The 25,254-nt window shown below is 36.0% G+C and overlaps 1 protein-coding gene across 1 annotated transcript in view; it reads left to right on the forward strand.

Annotated features, from left to right (window-relative positions):
• Nucleotides 1–25,254, forward strand: part of ARHGAP15 (Rho GTPase activating protein 15) — a 608,203-nt gene that overhangs the window by 401,534 nt on the left and 181,415 nt on the right. Inside the window, exon 11 of the mRNA XM_072757649.1 lies at nucleotides 12,416–12,493. Within this exon, the coding sequence (XP_072613750.1) occupies nucleotides 12,416–12,493 (78 nt within the window). The remainder of the gene's footprint in view (nucleotides 1–12,415; nucleotides 12,494–25,254) is intronic.

Here is a 25,254-nt window from a genome sequence, read left to right on the forward strand (position 1 = left end):
TTTCTCAGAAGTTTGTCTGTGATCTAAATAGGATTTTACTGATGGTAGATATACTCAAACAGGTTGGTAGTTTATTTTGTCTTTGTGTCTGGAATTCTGCTTCCCTACCCCACTTCAGAGGCCGCAGCCAGAAGGGCTCTCTCCCTCACCTGAATGTTTAGCAGAAGCAAGCCATCAAAACCCTCCAGGAAGTGGCTAGCTAAAGGGTCTGAATTAGAGGCACCTCCCCAAAGAAGATCAAAAGTTATGCTCCACCAACACAGAGACACTGAGAAATGGTTGAATGTGTTCTAAATTAAACTGCCCTGGTGGTGAGCAGAGATCTGCCAAAATCTTTCAATTAATCACTTTTACCTTCAGGGCAGAGTTAGACTGAGAGTATTTCAATAGGTTTTTATTGGAACAGGGTTATTTCAGATATTAAACTATGTTGCACAAAGTAAAAATAATGTTATTTTTAAGTTGCTACTCTTGTTAAATAAAAGTTGGCAAGCATTCTCGGGGCCTGTATTGTGTCTGTGTATTTGTGTATGTGTGTGGCTTTTTTCTGTGCCGTAAGCCTCATTGATTTAAAAAAAGTGAACAGCAATGAATTAGGTGGTAAACATATTCATACAACCATTTTCATTAATAATATGTTATAAATAATAGAAGAAAGGTTTTAAGTGTATAATTCTGTGCAACACAATTGAGATAGTTTTTTTTTCCCTACATCTTCAGCAGTAAGTTAATTAGAATCACCTGCATTTCCTTGGGTGGACACCAAATGGATTGCAAACAAAAACAGATTAAAATAGCTGCTGGAGCTCATGGCATACAGATGACAAGATTCACAAAAAGGACAACGAGGCACTGAAAATGTTCGCTTTTCAAACAATTTTAGAGGAAATTTAGCTCTTGCAACTTCTCAGTAAAAGCTGCTTGTAAGTGTTTTGCTGAAAGACTAGAACAGCTTTGTTTCTGATCCCTTGATGAGTGAGAGAAATGTTTAAGAAAGATCACTTTACAGAGAGATTCAGGCTGAAATGCGATGACTGTGATTCAAGCCAAGCCAAAAATTACAGTTCAGAATGAAAGGGGAGGGACGTGGTTTGGGAATCCATTTTCCCACATTCCTGAATCTCAATCATCCCAGCCAATGTTTAAAAAAAAAAAGTCCAATGGAAAACAATGAGGTCACTTTGTTTAGATGTTTAAAAAAAAGGGGGTGGGGGGATCGAAAAGAATGAGAGCAAATATATTCAAATCAATATCTATTTCAAGTATAATGGGATTAAAGGCTAGACTTTATGTAACTATTATGAGTTCATCACAAAAGGAGCCGTTTTTCAGCGTTTTCTTCTTGTTTGTGTTGGTAAGCCTTTTAGGGCATGTCTTTAACTTATAAAAGAGTTGTTGCCAAATTTTTAAAACAAGAAGTGTACATGGGCATAGTCTACAGATCATTCCTTCCTAAGCTCCAAGCTTTCCTTATGAATAGTACCTTCAGGAAGCTGGGTTTCTTTCATTAAACCTGCTATGCCAATCCCGTGGCAGTGGTCACCCACTGCTGTTTGAATTTCACATTATGCTAGTGCATTTGCTTGCAAACTGCCAGATGATAATGGCTGATCAAATTAGACTGTTCATTCTTATTACTCATATTTATTTTAAAGAAACACTCTGAGCAAGTCAAAATTCAAAAAAAAAAAACTATTTATTTACATCAGCATGATCACAGCAGAACATAACAATGGAACTCAAACAGAAAAGAAACTCAAAGAATGAGATGCAATGGACCAAATACCTTCCAGACACATGAAGTTTTTCCTCAAGATGAGAGCTCTCATTTAATGTTAATCAGAATCATTGGCCAATATTTGTAAGAAAAAAAAAGAGAGAGAGAGAGAGAAAGAAAAGAAAGAAACATGTAAAAGAATTTATCAAAGACTATTTCCAGGTACTTTGCTTTTGCAAAAATCATTTCAGAATGATTTGCAGAAATCATTTCAGTTCATTACCTTTTGTCTTGTCAAATCAAGGATATTGGGTTTCCTAGTGAAATTTCACAGATTCAAGGATTCTCTGAGATCCTCCTTACCTTGAAATACTTTCAGAATGATTCTAAGATTGATAGAAATTTTGCAGAAATCATTTCAGTTCATTACCTTTTGTCTTGTCAAATCAAGGATATTGGGTTTCCTAGTGAAATTTCACAGATTCAAGGATTCTCTGAGATCCTCCTTACCTTGAAATACTTTCAGAATGATTCTAAGATTGATAGAATTCTATAAACCATATTTGTGTCTACCATGCTGCAGGCTTCATATTGTTGGGCCTCAAATTCTTGGCTGAGTTTAGACAAATATATAAGGATCAATGTTTGAGAAATGGGGAACCACACATAGGATGCCATCTTTAGACTCCCATTTCATTTTACTCCGGTATTGGGGAGTGTATACGAATGACTTCCACCTGTATCACACTGGCATGTTGTAATAACTTCTTTAATAACTGCTTTCCTTTTGTTTTTAGCCTTATTTGCCTAACAATTAGTATTCTATACATTTAAAAGCATGATTTTAAAGGCAATTGGCTTCGTAGTAAGTCTAAATGGAATGAATGCAAGCTGAACAAAATGTGTGGAGGTTATATGCAAAAATAAACCTAATGCATAAAAACAATTACAGTAAATGGAAATCAGGATCTAGCCCTCAGTACTGATGTAAGTTTTCACAGGACTTTTTACATACTATTATCTACTGTTCTGGACTCTGATGGTATGGATAAATATCTCCAATTATGACATTATTAGTGAAATATTATGATAAGGACTAAGTATAAATATAAGGGGAAAACTCTAATAGTTAAAGATAGTGCATATTGAGGAGAATGGCTTTTATGTTTCCAGTGACATTTAAAGAATCCGGTGTGATTCTCTTGTTATTCTTAAAGTGTCCAATGTCTGGCTTAAAAGGAACTGGAGAGATGGGAAACTAATCTAATAAATGATTTTCCAATTTCTTTTCTAACAACGTCACTCTACACAAGAATAAAAACAATTCTTAATAATAGTAGGGACAGCTGGGTGGCTTGTTTCTGCTCAGGTCATGATCCCAGGTTATGGGAGGTGGGGCTTGGTGCTCAGCACAGAGCCTGCTTGAGATTCTCTTTCCCTGTGCCCTTCCTCCTTCTCGTGCTCTCTAAACAAACAAACAAATAAATAAATAAAGTCTTTAAAAATGATAAGAAGAATACTTAAAAGCAAAAAAAAAAAAAATCAGCCATCTCTCCCCCCATCTGCAAATACTAGAGCCATAGATCTTTTTAAGGTATAGTGGTACAATACAGAACCACCAAGAAACACAACTAGTAATGCTCTTAACACTCAGGATATTTTGTCCTTTTCCTCTCCCAATTTTAAGTTTATTTTTCCAGGTGATCAAATAGGATAAGACTGAGCAAAGAGCAAGTATGACATGAATGAATGAATGAATGAATGAATGAATGAATGACGAATAAATGTGTAACTATTTTTGGCTAGGATCCTTAACAATTTTGTTTCCTAGTGTAACACCTTAAACAGATGTGAGTTTGGCAGGAGGGGGAGATTTGATAATGATCCTACACAAGTGGCCAACGAACAGTCCCTGAAGAAAAATCAAAATCTCTCCCTCTGATCCAAAATTCTGTATTTGATACTATTTTGTCCTTAGTCCCATATATTATTTAATTTTTGCTATTTTAGTTTTAAGACAATAATTTAAATCTGGAATTTGGTCCTTTTCTATAACACTATCTATATAAACAATACAAAATAATGTTACATTTGTTAGCATCACAGGTCATAAATAGTTTTCTCAGAAATAAAAAAGCACCCTTCTCTTAGTACCTCTTTTTCGCTCGAACATCTCTTTAAAAATTTTAGCAACAAAAATTTATCTCTTTCATATCTTAATAGGACTAAAATTCTTCTTTTCCCTTGAATCTACTACAAAATATCTGGTAGATGAAAAACTTGTTTCATTCATATGTAAGTCTTTGAAAAAAAGACTATTACCCAAATCAATCGAGCAAGGAAAGTTAAAGATAATGTATAGAATTGTCAAATCACCTCTGGTACACCTGGCAATAATATAACATTGACTTTCAACTATACTTCAATAATCAAAGTTAAAACTAATTGAAAGTAGTATGGTATTAAAAAGAAAAGACAGGCACGGGGGGCACTTGATGGGATAAGCACTGGGTGTTATGCTATATGTTGGCAAATTGAACTCCAAAAAAAAAAATTAAAAATTAAATAAATAAAAAAATAATGAAAAGGAAAGACAATTGTGACAATTGCCTCTATAACTTTTTATAGCAGAAGCACAAGGAAGGAAAAAGAATATATCAAAATGAGGTGAAAATATAAAAGGAAGGGCTTATAAAACAAATGGAAGAGTAAAATATAATAATCTCAGTAATAAGGGGAACATTTGAGAAATCATAAGTGATAATAGAACTTCTGTAAATATGTAAAAAAGGACAAGAGTGAAAAAAATAAAAGGAAATGAGGGGTGTACCTAACCTGGACCCTATATTCACATGTTTTCCCCACATTAGAATTAGAGACACATGAGTATTTTAAATATTCATAATGTAATTCAGGTCATTTACATCCCATATGCCGACAAAGAAAATTATTATATAGCAGTTATCCTCACAATCTAATGAGACTTTTGTTTTCAGTATGAAAAAGTCTATCTTTATGAAAAGATATATAGGGCCCCATTCAAGCTGGCATACTGAAAAAAACATGTCTGATTCTCCTTCCTAAAAAAATCCCCATGAAATAATAGAAAATATATGTCAAAAAAGAAAAAGAATAATAATGGTGCTGAAAACAGAAAAGGTGCCATCAGCCCACCAGAAATAGAAATTCCAGGAAGACAGAAAGCAGATGGGATCAAACAAGTGGAGAAATTAGAGCAGAAGAAACACCATTCCCAGACACAATAATTAGGCACAATTCTTTCCAGGGATGTACTAGAGAATATTCAAGCTTGGAGTTTAATAAAAAGAGTAGAAATCGGCAAGAGGATAATAAATAAATAATTCACTAAATATCAAATCTAATATCTGAGAGACCTGGGCCCTTCTCCATTTATCCTGTACCAAGGAAGCACCTGCAGCAGCTGCTGGAGCCTGAAAACTAGTCCCATAAGGACAGAGGAGAGACTGGTGGCACCTGAGAAAGAAGGCAGAGCAGAATAAGGTGACTCAGGCCCTCTCTACACAATAGACACAGAGTGAGAGAACTTTGTACAGAAGCAAAGCCATTAAAGTATTATTATTCAAAAAAAGTTTCTCCTTCCTTTGGTAATTGAAGAATTCCTAGCCCACTGTCTACTCACCCCATCATCCTGTAAGAAACTCTCATTCTGTCTGCCCATGTAAGATTGAAGCCAATTGGAGGAAAAAGAGATGTGTGCAAATACAAAAATACCCTTGACCAACCATATATTCTCATTAATTCACTCTTTCAAGCATAATAGCAATCTGATGTTTGAACAGCATCCATCTTAAAGTAGTTTTAGATGGAAAAGAGACAATAAAGGGAAGGATATATCAAGAAAATAATATAAGGAACTTTTCTGATTGAAAGGGTCAAGATATAGACAAATCTGAGGAAAATTTTACTTCTACAAGTTTAAAGAGAAGAATCTTTTTTAAAAATCCTGAAAGAAAAAGCAATTGACCTACAAAGCATCAATGATCAATTTAATAAAAAGACTTAAGAGCAGAGACACTAGAAGGTAATGAAAGTTTTTTTTTCAAAGTTAGTAAAGTAAAAGTTTGTGAAGCTCCAACAAGTATTTAAATCAACAATTCATTATGAAACAAAACAATCATAGAGATGGAAGAAGTAAGAAATTTTACCGGGATTCCTGGGTGGCGCAGCGGTTTAGCGCCTGCTTTGGCCCAGGGCGCGGTCCTGGAGACCCGGGATCGAATCCCACATTGGGCTCCCGGTGCATGGAGCTTGCTTCTCCCTCTGCCTATGTCTCTGCCTCTCTCTCTATCTCTCTGTGTGACTATCATAAATAAATAAAAATTTAAAAAAAGAAAATTTACCAATCACGTACTTTGATGAATATTGAACTCCTAAAAATAAATCCAAGAGAGATAACAGTGGAACACAAGAGAGGAGCAGTAGTTCACTGGGACCCTGAGCTGCACTGTCCAATATGGTAGTCATGAAGTTACACTATTTAAAATTAAGTAAAATAAAAATTCAGTTGCACTAGCCACATTTCAAGCACTCAGTAGTCAGCCAAACATGGCCTGTGGACCTGACTTAAACAGGTAGATAGAACATTTCCATCATGTAGATAGAATCATTAGTACATTTCCATTGTCACAGAAAGTTCTTTTGGGCGGTGCTTAATTTGAAGAAATGAAGGAAACCGCAAAAGAAGACGAGAACACATCAGGCCTTGACTTTTGGGAGAGGTCATTTTTGAAGCAAAATTTTAGTGTTGAACCCAAATACCTTTTTTTTTAAATAGCAATTAATACTGACTTATAAGTAAGCCACAAAATCTTTATCTAAGTAAAATAAAATGATCAAAACTTTGAGAATACAAGCAATAATGTAAAAGGATAAAATTGGAACTATGAAGGAGAGAAGGGGAAGGAAGAGGAAATGCACTATTTCTTATTTTTCTATAGTGCAGAGGCAATTTGATTTAGAAACTGAAACAGGTCACTGTAACTAATAATAACAGAGAGAGTACATACATAAGTGGTAAGAACTATCCACTAAACTCATTATCTTTTCTAATAGGGAGTCAATAAATACCAAAGTTAAATTAATAAACAGAAATATGGCACATTAACATAAAATAAATAACAACAAAAAATTAAAACTGAACTGTTAACAGTGATGATCTTTGGATAGCAGAAGAGGGTAGATATAATGTTTTTCTATAATATTTTGTGTGGTTTAATTTTTGTTTTTTTCCCAAGAAATGTATTTGCCTCTACAGTGAAAAAACTCTATTCAAAATGGCTATTATAAGTTAACATGTAGAAAAATATTCTTGTTTGACCATCAGAATTGTGTCAACTATCCTAAGCTAATCATTCTTGACTCCTTCTTGAAGGATGATGGATAAAGGATGAACTTCTTGAAGGATGATCTTCAAGGCATCTCGCAAGGAGTTAATAGTTAAATAAAGCCAGAAAATAGATGCAGCATAAATATCAGTCACTGAGACAGAGTAGAAATTAAATTCAGAAAGAGTTTCAGATTATATTCTGTACTCTCAGTCATTGAATTTAAAGGCTGAAAACAAAGAAGTTGGTGATAGAAGATTGGAGAAACTCAATTTAGAGGAGGAATAGATCTGAATGGCACACTGACTTCCCCTCGGGTTTGGTTCTGAATTCAAGCAGGGCCTTCAAAAGACCAAGAAAGAAATGTGCAGCTCTCTTTGGGTGCATTCTGGGTGTTCCCATGCTCATTGGTTTTTGCCAGAGGGAAAAGCCAGAAGACCAAAGAATTGTGAGAATGACTCTTCTTGCGGTAGCTCTGGCCTCCTAGGAATTAGGAAGTGCCATAAATTTCGGGAGAGGGGCTGTTTGCGCAAACTTCCCAGCCCACATTTCAGACTCCAGGGGTTCAGATGCATTTCGTTATGTTCCAGGAAAACAAGCAAGCTTTTGGGGCACACCTCTCAACCAGGTTCAAAGTCTACGTCTCTGTGGTTTGTCCATCATTCAAGCTACCAAGAATGCTACCGAATCCACAGTTTGCAACTATTTTTAACAGGCTCATCTGCATTGTTGAAAACTGCCTGTATTTTGGCAGATAAGTCAGTCAACTCTGGAAACCGTGCTGGTCTCTTAGATTTCTTTTTGGAAAGTGTCTAAGATTTATAGTGGGAATTACTCATGACAGCTGCATTCTTTCCACTGGGTTTAGACCCACCATTTGGTCTAATAACTCCTAATTGTGTGTCTATCCTAGTCTAAGCTTCTTCAGAAGAAAAGGTGGGGGGTAGAGGAGAGAGACTTCTGAGAGTCTCCTATAGCGATACCCAGTGATTTTTGTCAACCGTAAAGACTATTTTGAAGCTTAAGAAGGTCAGCTGATGATGAACAAATAAATGACATTTCAGTGAACATGGATTTCTTCAGAGAATTTTTCATTACTGTCATCAATGCCAGTTTGATAAAAACAAAACAAAATAAAAAAGTAAAATGACTTAGTTTCACTGTGTTCCCAAGGTATTTTTAGCATAACAAGAAAAGTTCTTGTCAGCATCGAGTCATGGTATTTTCTTGAAAGAAGTACCTTTCAAAGTGATTTTTTTCTCCAAACTTCACCAGAGCACAACATGGGTACCTTGAAGACATTGCACATTTAAAAATCATATGAGGTCTAATTATATTTCCAAAATAAGTAGTTTCCAATCCAGCAAGGATAATGTGGTCATGAAAAGGATGTCCAAATCCACCAATTTACATTGGTTTGGTTTGGCATCACTTTCAAAGTTCTTGGAGCAAAAAGAGGATGGCACGTGAATCATTGCAATTTGGGTAATAATTCCTAGGACTTGGGGTTTGCCACTCTGTGAGGCATTCAGGAGAAAACTAATCAACTTCAAGACTGTACCTATATAATTTATAACTGCTAAAATTCCCTGATATGTTCCAGATTATTTTGCAAAATGTAATACCCTCCTTTTTAATATGTACTTTGTCATTTTCACTCTATTTATGTAATTTAAAAAGTATGATAGCAAGGGAGCATGAGCCATTTGAAGCAGGAGCCACTAATGTCAGAGATTGTTATCCTTCACAAGATATATGGTGTTGATATCTCTGAATCTAAAGGGCTTGGAAGTTGTGTCAAGTTAGATTCAAATTGCATCTAATATGTTTTGCTTTACTCCCTCTTACTTTCTGGTTTCTATCTTAAGCCACAAAGCAGTTTTTCTGTAGTGACTTAGTGCTACAACCATAGTGGTGGCACTGGTCTGAGTTACGTTCTCTGTCTCCATCCCCAGCCCTCCCTCCTTTTATCCCAAAAGAAAATTGGGTTATTAATTTAGGATGAGGCTGCTTTGTTTAAACAGTATAGTGTTTTCCAATTGCTCCAGTGTAATATATCCAACCCATACTGCTCTTTCAAATGTTTTTGATTACCGAACTTAAAAAAGAAAGAAAGAGAGAGAGAGAAAGAGAGAGAGAAAGAAAAGAAAGAAAAGAAAGAAAGAAAAAGAAAGAAAGAAAGAAAGAAAGAAAGAAGAAAGAAAGAAAGAAAGAAAGAAAGAAAGAAAGAAGAAAGAAAGAAAGAAAGAAAGAAAGAAAGAAAGAAAGAAAGAAAGAAAGATCTTTTACTGAAATTTATGAAACACCAGGGATGGGGAGGAACTTCTTATGTTGTAACTTTAAATTTCTAGAAAAGGAAAAGAAAGTTTCGGATCCTGGGGAATTTCAGTAATTGAAACTCAGTTTACAACTCTAGGCAACATATACATCTACAGTTGCACATAAAATAATTAGAAAAGAAAGAGTCCTAGCTTCAAAATAGAAATGAGCTCGATTTTGTATCTTGAATAAAGAGATATGCATATAAAATAAAACTTAAGTAAGGTCCTTATTTGCAATAAAAATTCATTGACATTCAAGTAATATCATTGACTATTGACCTCTGATAAGGGTCCAGCTAATTAGCAAAAAAAAAAAAAAAATTAAAAAGAATTATATAGTAGATTTCCTTGTTTGTATTGTAATAGATTTCAAGTGACATTTCACCTTGAATCATTATTTTAAATAGGGTTAATTTGACTGATTTTATAAAAAGCATATTAGGATTTCTCACTTGGGGAATGTGGGTCTGCATATTGCGTCAATGTTTCTGTTTACTAATATATTCTTTTTCTCAAATTCTTTCAAAGAAACTGATAACTCATGGGAAAATACCAGACCACTTTCATTTGGTGAAATTTAGTCTGTTTGTGGTGGCAAGCAGGATGACATTATTCACCAATCATGGTTTTGAGTGACCTTTGTCTAGTTTTAAATCTCAAACTATTACCAAAGGCCCCAAACTTGCCACCAGAAACATTTTTCTATGGATAATATGGAGCCCCTTAAGGTGATTTGGAAGAAGAATTCCAAAATATTTTCCCTCATGGCCACGTAGTTCAGAAAAAAAATTAAACATAGTCCCAAGAGGGACTATTTCAAAAGGGACACATTTACTTGAAAGCTTTGATATTTTTAAAATCTATCATATTATTTAAAAATTTTATGGGTTAAATCTAGGTACCAGACACTACCTAATGACAAAGCAAGGAAAGTAATGGGTAGTGAATTATAAAGTTCTGGGTATATGTATAAACTGAAGACCAATATGGTCATATACTAAAACTAGGAGTTGTTGGCATATCAAACTCCAATAAAAAATATACAAAAAAAAAGAATGGAAAAAAAATAAAACTAGGAATTGTATACTAGAAAACTTTTAGGTAGAATGATTGTTACAGTGCAGTTGTCATATGTACATTGTACTTAAAAAGCAAACATGTTGGAGTCACTTTTGATGAATGGAGCTATTTTGTACATTAGGAAGAAATAATTTATGTGACTTTTATAAATGTATGTGTCTTACACATTCATATACACACTAATGGGTGTCCAACCTCATCTTAATTCCTCACAAATTCATAATTTTCATGAAGGAACAGAGACTTGGTAATTTATTATTAGATTACTCTAGACCTACAAAACTCAAACCAATTAATACACTTGTTAATAACAACTATTGCATTTTATTGATATTATTCCAAATTGCTCTGTGGTTTATCACATGCCTGGGTCAAAATCATGAAGATGAACAGGTGGGCAGAGAGGGTTTGTAGGGGAGGGAAAATACTTTGTATCATTTTTTAAATGATGGATACATGTCATTATGCATTTGTCCAAACACAGAACAGGTACACTACCAAAATGAACCATAATGCAACAATTATGATGTAATAATGTGGGTTCCTCAGTTATAAAAAATGTGTCACTCTAGTGGGGTGGTGTTCATAGCGGGGAGGCTATGCATCTATCAGGGACAGGAAGCATATGGGAAATCTCTATACCGTCCCTACAATTTTGCTGTAAACTTAAAACTACTCTAAGAAAATGAAGTCTTAAAAAATACTGAATGATTGTTTCGAATTATACTATTAATGCCAGTGTTGCAAATTATTTTATTCTATCCTAAACTACTGATGAAATATTTTGCACTATGGCAGAAATGTTCTTACTATCAAAGAGATCATTTCATGTCAGCAAAGGGCTTTACAAAGCCCTTATTCTGTTATATTATGACAATAATTTCTACCAATTTATTTAATACTTTTGATCATGAATTCAAGTGTTTAATCATGGTGCTACACCATTTCTCTAGAGAAGCAGCTGAGATAGTTGGTTGGTAACCTCATCCCTGGCCTCTCTGAGGACCTGGACACATCAAAGAATATACACTCTTGACATTAAATGTTATCCACATTTTTTAAGGACAATAATTGTGTTTCAGTAAATGTTTCTATTTTCATTTTTCCTCATTTTTTGATAACTTGGTCATGGAAATAACTAGATGCTATAAATAGATGTGTAGAAAACAAGTGGTTGATTATCCAAATCCACTGCCAGGATAAGTTATTCTGAATTATAGATGACCAGTTTTAAAATACTCTGAAAGTAATTTCAGCATTTTGCCAAGGACTTCTTTATTTTCCATCCATAAGGGAGTACTCCCATTACCTGTAATACATTAGAGATTATCAAACTAGTTATACATCTGGAATAGAATTTTCATTCTGTAGTTTAAAGTAATCGGAACAATGAAAGTTATGTTATAGTGATTACAAGAAAAAAAGAATGGAATTGGATAGGATGGAATAGAATAGAATAGAATAGAATAGAATAGAATAGAATAGAATAGAATAGAATAATAAAGGAAAGGAGGGAGTGGAGGAGGGAAAGAAGAGGGAAGAGAAATTCCACAAATGCCTTGGGTTGTTTTCTGTCCAGAAAGGGGCAATAATATATATGCGAAAGTTCTTTGCCTACCTACTACCAGTTTAATTCCTGTCTTTTCCTTGGGACTGAATCTTAACTATAATGTGAAATCCAATACTACGTATTGCTCTTCTATGATTCAACTAGATTCAAATCTGTTGGTGATCGACTATAATTGAATTTTATGATTAGTTGGTTGAAATTAAACTATTGAAGATTGCTTGATTGAGAGCATAGAAATGTTTCCTCTATGAGGAAGGGATATTTTGTATTGATTTACTATTACCTACCTTCCCACATTTTTTTTCTTTTATCATCTCAGTTCTTTTATGACCAAATATAAAACATGCCCTTTTATTTTCAGGTCTTGATGTTGATGGAATATACCGAGTTAGTGGCAATCTGGCAACAATACAGAAGTTAAGATTTATTGTCAACCAAGGTAAGTGATTTCTTCACTTCATTTTTTTTCCCATAGTTTCATCTCTGGCAATATTTCAGACTCTGTGCTGTATGTATTATGAATCTGTAATGATAAATATTTTGAAGGGAACAAGAGAAAGTTGAAGAAATTAAACAATTATCACCAGAGAAGTAAGAGATAGTTAGTTTACGTGGAGATTAATAGAATAGAGAGAGAAGCAACTAACAGTTTATGTGAAACAAATAATTAGTGGAATATGACAAACTGAAAAATGAAAAAAAGAAAAATAAGAGCGTAAAAGAGAGGAAAATAGCCTGGCTTTGAAAAATGGTGCTGGCATATAATAAGCACTTAATGCATGTGAATAAATAATTGAGTAAATGAATGATGGAAAAGTAAGGGTCATAATTACAAATGTTAGAAAAATATGTAATAGGTAAGTAGGAGAATTAAAAATTAGGAAACTACATTTATCATCAAAGAATTACAATTTAAAACAACACTGAGATACTACTAAACACCTGTTAGAATGGCCAAAAGCAAAACTACTGACAACACCAAATGCTGACAAGGATGTGGAGCAACAGGAATTCCCATTCACGGCTGGTTGAAATGCAAAATGGTACAGGGACTTTGAAAAATAGTTTGATAGGTTCTTATGAAAGCATATTTATACGAAGCTATCCAGCATTATGCTCCTTGATATTGGCCCAGATGAGTTCCGAACTTGTGTTCACACAAAAACCTGTGCACAAATATTTCCAGTAGCTTTACTCAAAATTGATAAAGCCTGAAAGCAACCAAGATGTCCATCGAGAAGTAAATGGGTAAATGAACAGTGGCACATACATATATTGGAATATTATTCAGTGATAAAAAGAAGTGAGATATCAAGTCATGAAGAGGCTTGGAGGACCCTTACATGAAATTGCTAAGTGAAAAAAGCCAGCTTGAAAAGGCTATGTACAAAAAAAAAAGAAAGAAAGAAAGAAGAAAGAAAGAAAAAGAAAGAAAGAAAGAAAGAAAGAAAGAAAGAGAAAGAAAGAAAAGAAGAGAAAAGAAAAGAAAGAAAAGAAAAGAAAAGAAAAGAAAAGAAAAGGAAAGGAAAGAAAAGAAAAGGCTATGTACTGTATGATCCTAACTATAGGAGATTCTGGAAAAGACAAAACTATGGAAACAGCAAAATATCAGTGGTAGCAAAAGATCTGGGGGGTGGGAAGGATGAATCAATAAGTGCAGGGGATTTTTAGGGCTGTGAAACTATTCTGTTTGGTATTGTAATGGTGGATACATGTCAGCATACATTTGTCAAAACTATATAATATACAACACTAAGAGTGAACCTTAACGTAAACTATAGACTTCGGTTAGTTTTGACATTGGCTCATCAATTGTAGCAAATGTACCACACTAATTAAAAATAATAGGGGAATTGTGTGTTGGGGTGGGGGGGACAGAGGGAGCATATGGGAACTCCGTATTTTCTATTCAGTTTTTCTGTAAACCTGAAACTTCTCTTTAAAAAAACTATGAATTTAAAAAAATTAAAACAAAAAAATAGGAAATGTTATAGAAAACAAGCAGACTCAAACATCTTAAGTTGGCCAAGGATAGAGTACTGGTGGAAATATCTATCTCCACAAATTTCTATAGATATTAAAAGGTAGGACTTTGAATCATCTTTGTCTCTTCCTCCATTAACCAAGAATAGCCCTGGGGTGTGCATAAAGCCCTGGGGTGTGCATATTATTCTATTCTATTTTAATTAATATTTGTTGAATGATGTGTGTGTGTTGCAAATAGAAATATTAATACTGAGAAGCATTAAACCCTCCAACAGTTTAATTTGGGTTGAACTATCCTTTTAAGTGTTGAATGCAATACTTCTGGCCAGTGGGCACATGATTTTTATTTCTGAGAATCTTTATAACCAAGAATCTCCTCAGCTCTGTTTGCTTATTAACGTGAACCTTTATATTTCACAATTACTCTCCGTCCAAGGCAAAAACAAAAACAACAAAAACAAACAAAACAAAACAAACAACCCCCCTCCACGCTGAACTTAGCTTCACTCCATTTATTCATATTGGCCCCATTGGACTGAACCAGAATGCCCCCTCTGTGAGTAAAAATTGGATAAAATAGGCCCAGCCTCATTTTCATTCCTGCTTATAACCAGCTAAAATCATTCTTTTAATATATTTCATACTGAAGCCATATCCTGATTGGGATTCTAGACAGCTGGGCAACACATTTCTCCTACAAAGAAGAAATCTCAAAACAGAAGCCATGCTAGAAACAAACACTAGTTGCATTTCCTGCCTTTAAAAAAAAATTATGCTCAGCAGTTTGAAAAGGCAAAAAAAAAAATCTGCAATGAAAATATGAAATCTGTCCATCTCATCTTTTGCAATCCAGACTTCAACGTCCTCTGAGGCTGTGTAACTGCTCATGTTTCCATGAGAGTTGACAATGTAAAGCTGGACAGAGGCCTGAGTTGGTATCTGGTAGCAGAGAATTGTCAGTAAACTGTCTCCCTGGTTTATAGCACTGTCACAATGCAGCATGCTCAACGCAAATTATGCTACATTAGGACCTTTGATACTGGCGATTTCGTCCAAGTTGTGTTGTGGAGTTTTTTGAATTAGATGATAAAAGAATGCCTATACCGGCCTGTCTCAAATTTTGCTAATCAGATTATCCTTTGAATGAAATCTCTGGAGTGCACCCATAGCTTTGGTGCTAACACCGTACCTTCCCTCCATCTGCACACTGGTCTCTAACAGCAGAGCTGACTTAGAAGAGAATCAGTGCTGGGTACAAAGAGGCTGACTGTGTACATTGGAGCCTCCCCTCTGGGTGTGTGTGTGTGTGTGTGTGTGTGTTTGTGTGTGTATGCAATGAAGTAAAGTGGCCATGAGCGATAGATAATTCCATGAAAAGCATAAAGCGATATGTGAATGCAGTATATTCTTTTTGTTTTCAAAGATGGAACATACGTGATTTTGGTATACTCCCTTTGTGTTAACACCTTTTGTCTCCATGTTCACATTCCACAAAGTTTCCTTTTTTATAAGGGTCTAAATATACATTTAAAACATGAACAAGGCCTACCCACCATTAGGCTAGACAAATGAAAACTGATTTGGGGGATTTTCAAGAACAGTTCAATTGCAATTTATGTATTTCGCTAACTTTCTTGAATGCTATAATCATCAGCAATTCTAAATACACCAGTTGAATGATTCAATTTGTTTTGGTTTTCTGTTTGACTCACTAAATCAGTAGGAATTGGACACCCTCATTATACTTCCAGATCAGATGGCACACAAGTTAAATTCAAAGGGATCACTTTTGAAAAGCATGTTCTGATGATAACTAGTAACCAGGATAATAATCATAATAATTATTATTATAAAACTAGCTAACATATTTTCATAACTTGCTACATTCCAGGCGCTATACTAAGTGCTTTACTTATGTCATTTAATTTAGTGTTTTTTTTTTAACCATCCCATAGAATAGATACTGTCCTCATTTTAAAGGTGAGGAAACTGAGGCCCCTGGATGTTAAATCCTAAGGTTGTAATTCAAGTAAGTGAAAGAATTAAGACTAGATCCCTGGTGCTTCTGACTCAGAGCCTGTGCTGAAAGCCACTGCTACCATTGGGCATTCCCCACTCACTAATCGTTGTTACCTTTTTGTCAAAGTGTGTATTGGTCTTTTCATGCTACACCGCTTGTTAGTCACTTTCTGTTTACACCTGTAAATGGTGTTTGTAAGTGACAAGTCCAGCCATAGGAGTTTGGATAGAACAGTTCAAGAAAGAAAAATGCAGAGGAAAATGCCAAACATCACACTTACGAAGAAGCCCAGCATTGCCATTCTCTATAAGGCTTTACGTATCTGTGTTTGGACCAAGAAACAACTTTAATACAATATTCTGTCGCAGCCTTCAGCAGTCACTGAGAACTCTTGATTTACTGGGTCACCGGTGCATAAAAAAGCAGTGCTGGGCCTTGTTTACTGTATTTGGTGACAGCTTTTAGTGACATTTTGCTGAGGCAACTCTTCCACTCTATGAAGGCATCCCCCAAAGAAAACTGGTCCATGACCTTAGATGTCAACCTGTCAACAGCCTGTGACATTGTGTTGATTCTTCAGAATGATCTGTGTGACCTGATGGTTTTCTTGCATGGGGTTACTTCTGCACAGGACTGACTGCGGGACTGAGGATGCTGCATCACTGTCTTGAGCACGTTTGACAGTGGGTCTTGGAAATCCCACCGGGTTGAGGTCCCCTCCTCCTGATATCAACACCCTGGTTTGGACTGCCCATCTAGGCTTATTGCCCGAACTCCAAAATCAGTTCAGACTCTCTTTGGTACTGCTAGATGCTCTCTTTCACCCTTTAACAAGGGGACAAGAAAGACTGGCACCCTTTTTGGAAAATATCAACTATGAAGCTTCCCAAGCCCATGAGCCAATGGGAGAACTATGAAGCAGTAGGGGAAGAACCCGGTGGGAATGTTCCAGACTAGTGTTTCTTAATACACAGTCACAAATATTCCCTCTAACCATTTCTCTGAACTGGAGGAAGTTACTTCCCACCAAGATTTTAGACATGTTTTCCATATATAGGAAAAATTTTTAAAGGAAGAATCTTAGGGACACCTCCTTCACTTTTTCACACCCAGAGGAACAAAATATATAAATGCTATAAATCTACGTGGCCAAGAATCTTAATTGGGTGTGTGGGTGTGTGTATGTGTGTGTGTGCATATGATTGCGCATGTATGTTGTTTTAAATGGGAGAGGGTTTTTTTTCCCCCATTAATTTACAGTCTTGCACTTTGCATATCTTTATTCACCCAGATCTTATTGGCATAATAATCCAAATTAAACATTGGCTTAAAGAGATGAATTTGCTTATTTTGAACATGCTAAGAATAAGCTCCATTGAAAATAAACTATTAGAGAAACAATTTCATGTTACCAACTATATCTAAACTACTTTTATATAGACTTGTACCACAATGCCAAGCAAAGCATTAACTTTAGAGCTACCCTCATGTTTTTTTCATGTTATTTGCAGCATCAAAAATTGAATAAAAGAGGAAAGAGAGAAAGAATGTGAACAATTGGCAGTTCTGTTCTCATAAAATAGCCCTTGTATCAAGTCCATTCACTTTTCTATTAAGTGCGTTTATATTGCCCTCTTATTTTTAAAACAAGGTATTTTCTTAAGCCTACTTTGCTCCGACTGCCAACCACAGCAATAGCAAAACAAACTGTTATTTGCTGTATCCCATTCCGCAGGGCGGTTTTTTGGTAAGTCGAATCATTGATATTGCACCTTTCTGGCTTCCATGTGACAAGATTATCTTTTAACAATGATTTATTTTTCCCATTAAAGCTGAAAAGATCACTTGATCATAAAAGGGCCAGACTCTTAACATCGTTCAGGGCTTTGGAAACTTAGACCTCATTTTTCAGCTACATTGAGTCAGGGAGCTCAAAGACTATTGATGGCAAAACTTGTATGGCTTTCTAGCTGCTTAAGAAAATGTGTTGTAATTAGTAAATAATGCTGAACAGAAGTCAAAACATTAAGCTCTTCCTATTCATACACATCTATATAGTCTTTAGTTTTTATGTAATATTCTTAAAAAAAAAAAAAGATTTTGGGACACCTGGGTGGCTCAGCAGTTGAGCGTCTGCCTTCAGCCCAGGGTGTGATCCTGAAGTCCCGGGATTGAGTCCCACATCGGGCTCCCTGCATGGAGCCTGCTTCTCCTTCTGCCTGTGTCTCTGCCTGTCTCTGTCTCCATGTGTCTCTCATGAATAAATAAAATATTTTAAAAATAAAAAATGATTTTATCTTTAAGTAGTCTCTATACCCAGTGGGAGGCTTGAACTCATGGAGCTGAGGTCAAGAGTCACATGCTCTACTCACTGAGCCAGCCAGGTGCCCCAGTTTTTACACAGTATTCTAATAACAGCTTTATGAATATTTCCAGTATCTAAAATATGCAAATTCTGGCTAATATTTTAAAACAAAATTATATCATACATTTATTGTGAGTTATGTTTTATAATTTGTTACATGCCAAGCTATAAGGAGCCTACCTAACGCTATGGTGAAACAGAGGCAGAGATCATCCAGTAGATAGAGAACACCGGGTAGAAATCAATGAAACTGCTTCCTTATATTGCTGCTGAGCTATTTGTTAGTCTGATGGAAACAACTTTAACCCCTTCGAATCTCAAAGTCTTTATTTCCAAAATGATAATAGTAAGGAAAATGTGAGGACTTTAAAAACTCTGAATCAGCTAAGTGATATTTACTACTGAACATGAAGATGTTAGATGAAATCAGATCAATATAAATTATTTCTCTTACACAATCATGATACTAAATATTAATAATCAAGTATGGTTTTGGGTTTCCACATGATTGAATTTTCTTTGATAATATCAAGATTCTTTGTCTAGGAAGAAATATCAAGTGTGGGGAATCTTTGGAGATTCCCTGCCATCCAATGGTTTAGTCTTACTAGCCAAATTCATAGGATTTTTGGAGCTCCTGAACACAAAAGAGAAGTTTAGTTGTATTTTATCAATAGGCTTTTGGGTGTTGCCAGATTCCAAAAAGATAGTCCCATCCATGTTCATGGGAGAGGGTGAGTAAAAGCTACTGAAATTTCAGGTCTTAATTCAGTTAAGGCTTTTCCATGGAGATATGGCCATTGAGTCTAGGAATTAAATCAGTCAGAGTTATGCAACTGCCAATCCCCAAGGAAATCCCTAAGGATATTTATAAAAATCCATTATCAGGGTGCCTGGGTGGCTCAGTCAATTAAGTATCTGCCTTCAGCTCGGATCATGATCTTAGGTCTTGGGATTGAGCCCTACATCTGGCTCCCTGCTTAATGAGGAGTCTGCTTCTCCTTCTCCCTCTGTCCCTCCCCTTACTTGCGCTCTCTTGAGCTCTCACTCTTTCTCTCTCCCTCTCTCTCTCTCTCTCAGATAACTAAATTTTAAAAGTCTTTATTTTTTTTAATTAAAAAATAAAAAGCCATCATCAACATAAATCATCATTCACCAACAGAATTAAGTAGCAAAAATTAAAAATTAGTGGGGAAACATACCAAGCTTACTTCTGCTCTTAACTATGCTCGGTATCCCTGGCTGCTGACACTGACTACATTTCAGAACTGTATTAATTATCCACTACTGCATAACAGTATTACCCCCAGCTTAGCTATTTAGAGCAACACACATTTATCATCTCCCACTTTTTGTGGGTCAGAAATCTGGGCATGGATTACCTGGATCCCCCATAAAGTTACTATCAAGATGTTGGCCAGGGGAGGGTCCTCATCTGGAGGCTCAGCTGGAGGCAGATCTGCTTCCAAGTTCATGTGATTATTAGGATTTAGTTCCTTGTAGTTTGTTGGATTTAAGACCTCAACATTACTGGCTGTTGGCCAGAGGTCTAGACTTCTCCATAGGCAGCTTGTTTCATCAAAGCAAGGGAAGGAGACTAGTATCTAAAGCAGAAGTTAAAATCTATGTAAGATAACCATAAAGGTTATAACCCATCACCTTTAGTACATTCTGATGGTTAGAATCAAGTCACAGTTCCTATCTATACCCTGGCGGAGAGGATCATACAAAGCATAAACACAAGGAGCAGGGGACATTAGGAGTCATGTTAAAGTCTGTCTAAAGTTGGGGAACTTTTAAATATAAAGATTTTGGAGTCCAGTCATAAAAGTTCTAATATAGAAAGTCTGGGGTTGGAGCTATATGTATGTATTTTAAAAGAGAAACTCTCCAAGTGAGTCAAGTGCATAGCCAGGTTTGGGAACCCCCGCACAATATCCAGCTAGTTTTATATTGGTTATCTAGCAGAGACAAGACCTACAAGCCATAAATCAGACAAAGTTTTTATTTGAGTAAGGCAGAAATAGACTATGAACTCCTTTTTGGTTGACAAAATTTCTAGCGATGAGAGGCTTTCTCTTTGACTATTGATTGATGTAATCATGTTCACTAACTTTTATGAACTCTGAGTCATAATTTGGAGTATAACAAAAAATGCCATGGGTATAAGACGTATGTTAGTAGTATGATTAAAATTACTGACATATTTTGTACAACTATGATCTTTTTCCATTGTAGATTCTAGAATAAATTAAAAAGATAAGATGTTTTACCTAAAGATTTGCTTTAAAAAGCTAAGGAGTAAATAATATTTTAAAACATAAGAGAGTGATGCTGATGCTGATGCTAGCTAGCATTTAATTGAGAATCTACTGCATGGCATGTATGGAAAATTAGACTTAACTTTCACCCTCATAAAAGTTTGCAAGGTAGATAAACTTTATGATCCATATTACTCACACGAGAAAATCGTGGTTCAGAAAGATTAAGTAACTTTTCTAAGGCCGCAATATTAATATGTTTTGAAGCCAGACAGTGAATCCATTTTAAACTTACTCCAAAGAATATATTGCTGAGTGCTGGATTCAATTTACCATGGGAGAAGGGGCAAAGAGACATGTTCTTCTTTTTAACATCAAAGAATCCGAAACCCACTTATTCTCATTATATTACTTTACTTTCTTGGTGTCCAGTCTGTGGAACCCTTTTATAAAAGAAAAACTTCATTTCAAGAATTCTTTTACTAAATAACTCCTAACTGTGACTTCATCAGGAGTGGGAAAGTCTGATTCATCACTGCATCCCCAATATAGCAAAGTGCCTGTTACTGTATATGGACTAAACAAAGATTTGTTTAAGAGAATGGCAGACTTCTAACACAAACCAACTCTATGTCAATATTCATTGAGATACTGTATTATCTTTCATTTCTTGGGTGTCTTGGTAAAGAAAACTCAAGCTATATTTTACATTGTATTTTTCCCCAGACTCTTATAAATGAGCATTTAATTTTAGATTGGATAAAAGAATCAAGGGACAGAAATGAAGAGGGAAGAACCCTGTATCCCCTTTTTTCTGCCTTCATATGGCAAAGTTTGAGGAGGTATGACTTACTCTTTCTTCACAAAATATGTTACTAGCAATTAGGAGAGTCAGGAATGCAATTGGAAGCAGTGGTATAAGTCAGTTTGCCATCTCAGCTCTCCATAATGTTGGGTATCATCAGGCAGACAGAAAATCTGTATCGGATAATAATGAAACGATTGCCCTTGCTAAGCCCGTATTCTGAATTTTGAATTTTGAAAGGATGCTTTTGTTTTTGTTTTCGCACAGGAAGTCCCTGTTGCTGGTAATTTCAGCTTCTGTGACTCACATATATTTATCTAGCACCTCTTTTCCAAGTGTTCCATGTAGTTTAAAAGCATTTTCTAACAAAAGCGTGCTATAGAAAAGTAAGTATTCTCATCACCTCAAAGCTGCTTCTAAAAAGGAAAAGTAACAGGTGCAAGGCTAACAAGGATTTTTTCAGGTTTCCACACAAAACCTCAAGATAAAGTGTCCAAAATTTACAAATGTGGGGGACTGAAGTAATGCTCAAATGAAAATCTGAATGACTTAGAGTCAAATAGACTTCAAAACCCATTCTCTTTTATGCTTTCGGATTCATGGGCCCACTGGAAGGAATGGCAGGTATCCCTGTCAGCTTTCCTCCTTCCTGAAGGTCCCAGCTCCCAGGTCCTTTATGAGCTCCATAAAACATGATTTTAGCTTTTATATCATTCATTCATTGACAGACACTTACAGAGCTCTTATTATGTGACAGGCAACATGCAGGATGCTAGAGCTCCAGCAGCAAATACAACCCATGACATTCTCGTAGACACAAAGCCTGTATTTCCATGGCTATTCCAATCCAATAGCCAAAAAGACTGGTGATTTATTTCATGTAAATTGGCAAGAGCATACTGGCATCTGCAGGTTTCACGGATTCTTCTTTCTTCCCAGCTCTATGGTATTACCTTGCCCCTCTCTTTCATCTCATTATTTTCTCTCCACCCTGGTTTCCTTCCTCAGACCCATCAAGTTCATTTCCTTACCAGGACCCTGGCTTTAGCTCCTATCTACCTGAAATGTGCTTCCTTCAGACCCTGACAAGACTTTCTTTTCAACATGCAAGCCGTCTTCTCAGCCAGACTCACACATCTGAAACATGTGTCTCCACCCTACCCAGCCGGTCACCTCCTTTCCCAGTATCTTGCTGTCTTCAGAACACATCCTATCTAGAACTGCCTTGCTTCTTTGTCTGTGGCTTCAGTGCAGCCCTTCCCTCTGTATACTGCAGCCCCTATATGAGCAAGACCTTGCCTGTTTTGGTCACCCAGCTCTTACGGTACCTGGCACATAATCCCCTTTAAATAGATATTTGTTGAATATGAATGAATTCAATAAATGAATGATTAACGAATAATGCTAGATGATCAGTCATGGTTAGAAGAAAATCTTTAGAATTTGAGAGTGTCTGTTCAACCAGTCCAATGAACCATATACCTTCCAACTCCACCGGAAGTCATAATCTGACTGCCCAACATGGGCCCCACAGATGAGGCTTAACAAAAATAAAGAGGCAGCTGTCAAGGGAAGACCTGAGCCAGCCCTGGCAGCCTGGCCCTTTAGGCCAAGACAGATTGTCTGAGTAAGCAATGGATAACTCCCAAACCCAGGTGATACAAAGACCACATTCAGGACAGTCACCTGCTGAGGTGAACTTCCAGTGTGATCCCTCTCAGTGTCATTGCTTGCTGCCCAAGCTCCGCCAGCTTCATATCAGTCTGAGAAAGGACACCTTTGGCTCAAATTGCAAGTGACTGTCCTAGATTTGCCATGGCTCAAATAAAGTAACTTAAACTGCAAAGTATATGAGGAGAATCAGGAAAGGAGCAAAATTAGTTTCAAGAATAAAATATGGCTTTAATCTGCCTAAGGAAAACTTCAAATGGGAATTTAGTCATCCAAATTTCTTTGTTGAAAACATTCTATGAGCCAGGCTCTCTTCTAGGTACTGAGGAGAACCTTGGGGAATCAGACTGTGGTGGAGTATTATTTTGGTGTCAAGAGACTGAAAATAAGAAAATACATAAGATGCTTACAGGTCATGTCAAGAATCAAAATAGTGATTCTCTTACATAAGAGAGAATAACTGATGAGGATAAGAGGGAAGGTCCTTAGATTGGATGGTCCGGAAAGGTCTCTTTGAAGAGGAGCCATCTGAATGGAAACCTGATTTGATAGGAAGGAGAGAGCCAGGCAGAGATGTCGGGGGAGAGCAGAGCAGGATGCAGGAAACCAGTCTCAGGCAACGAGCGCTTGTATGAGATCAGGACACAGAGGTCAGAGAGATGGGCAAAGCAAGTCGAGTGAGGCCCTTATAAATCAAGATAGGAAGTTTTGTCTTTCATTCTAAGTCATTGCAGTGCAGGAGAGTAGTTAATCAGGAAATGATCTGATATTATTTATGAATTTTTTAAAATAATTCTGGCTATGATGAGAATAAATTTTACAGGGCAAAAGTAGAAGCAGAACAGTTAGGAAGCTGTTACAACAATTCACTTAAGATATAATAATGGTAACTGATTTCTATGAGGTAAACGCCGTATTCCAATTTGTCTCATTTTCCATGTGCCTTTTGAACATTTTTTTTTTTTTTTTGACAATAAGGTGCAATGAGAACAACACTGGCTCAGGAGTTAGAAACCCCAGTTAAGTTTCCATATGACCCCTTACTAGCCGTGATGCTTGCCCAAGTGACTTACCCTTCCTAGGGCAATTTTCTTATCTTTAAAGAAAGACTTTCCATACTTTTGAGAGGTGTCAGTCAGCATGACACAATGAATACATTACACTGGAAAATGCTGCACCGTATAGAAATGGAAGTTCTATTGAAATGTGTCCTTTACAACCATCCTAATGGAGACATCTATTGTAACCAAATGAGGTATATTATTTTTTAAAGAAAATAATATTTGATGAAGGGCTAATTTTATATTCTCTTTGGATTATTAACATGTCACACACATGTTCTCTAGATTATCCAATCCACAGGAACTCCTTTTGAATCCTATGCTATGTTTGCTAGAGGATATTATGCCAAGCAAAATAAACCAATCAGGGAAAGATGATTATAATATGATCTCACTCATATGTGGGATTTAAGAAATAGAACAGAGGATCACAGGGGAAGAAAGGAAAAAATAAGACTAAATCAGAGAAGGAGACAAACCATAAGAGACTCATAATCATAGGAAACAAACTGAGGGCTGCGGGAGAGGAAGAGTGGGGGGAATAGGGTAACTGGGCGATGAACATTAAAGAGGGTGATGATGTCATGAGCACTGGGTATTATAAAGACTGATGAATCGCTGACCTCCACCTCCGGAACCAATAACACATTATATGTTAATTAATTAAATTTAAATAAAATTAAAAACAAAACACAAAAAATTCCTATGCTTGCACTTTCAACTATTTAATACACAATAATCACTTATTATTGCTACTACATAATTAATATATTATTATATAATTATCATTAATATTATTATTATATGTGTGTCGTACATAATTAAATTATGTACATATCATATCTCCTCAACATCCTGGACACTGTGAAAGAGTTGAGCTCACTTCAAAGAATACCTTGCACCTGTCAGAATCTCTACACATTTTAATCAATTTATTGATTAGATCCAGGGTTGAGTCATTTCCGCCAAAAGAAGGTGAGGCATTTTGCAGATGCTAGAGCTCACTCTCCAAAGGACTACTTACCTATGTA

The sequence above is a fragment of the Vulpes vulpes genome, chromosome 5 (genome assembly GCF_048418805.1).
Source record: "Vulpes vulpes isolate BD-2025 chromosome 5, VulVul3, whole genome shotgun sequence".
Classification (NCBI taxonomy): domain Eukaryota; kingdom Metazoa; phylum Chordata; class Mammalia; order Carnivora; family Canidae; genus Vulpes; species Vulpes vulpes.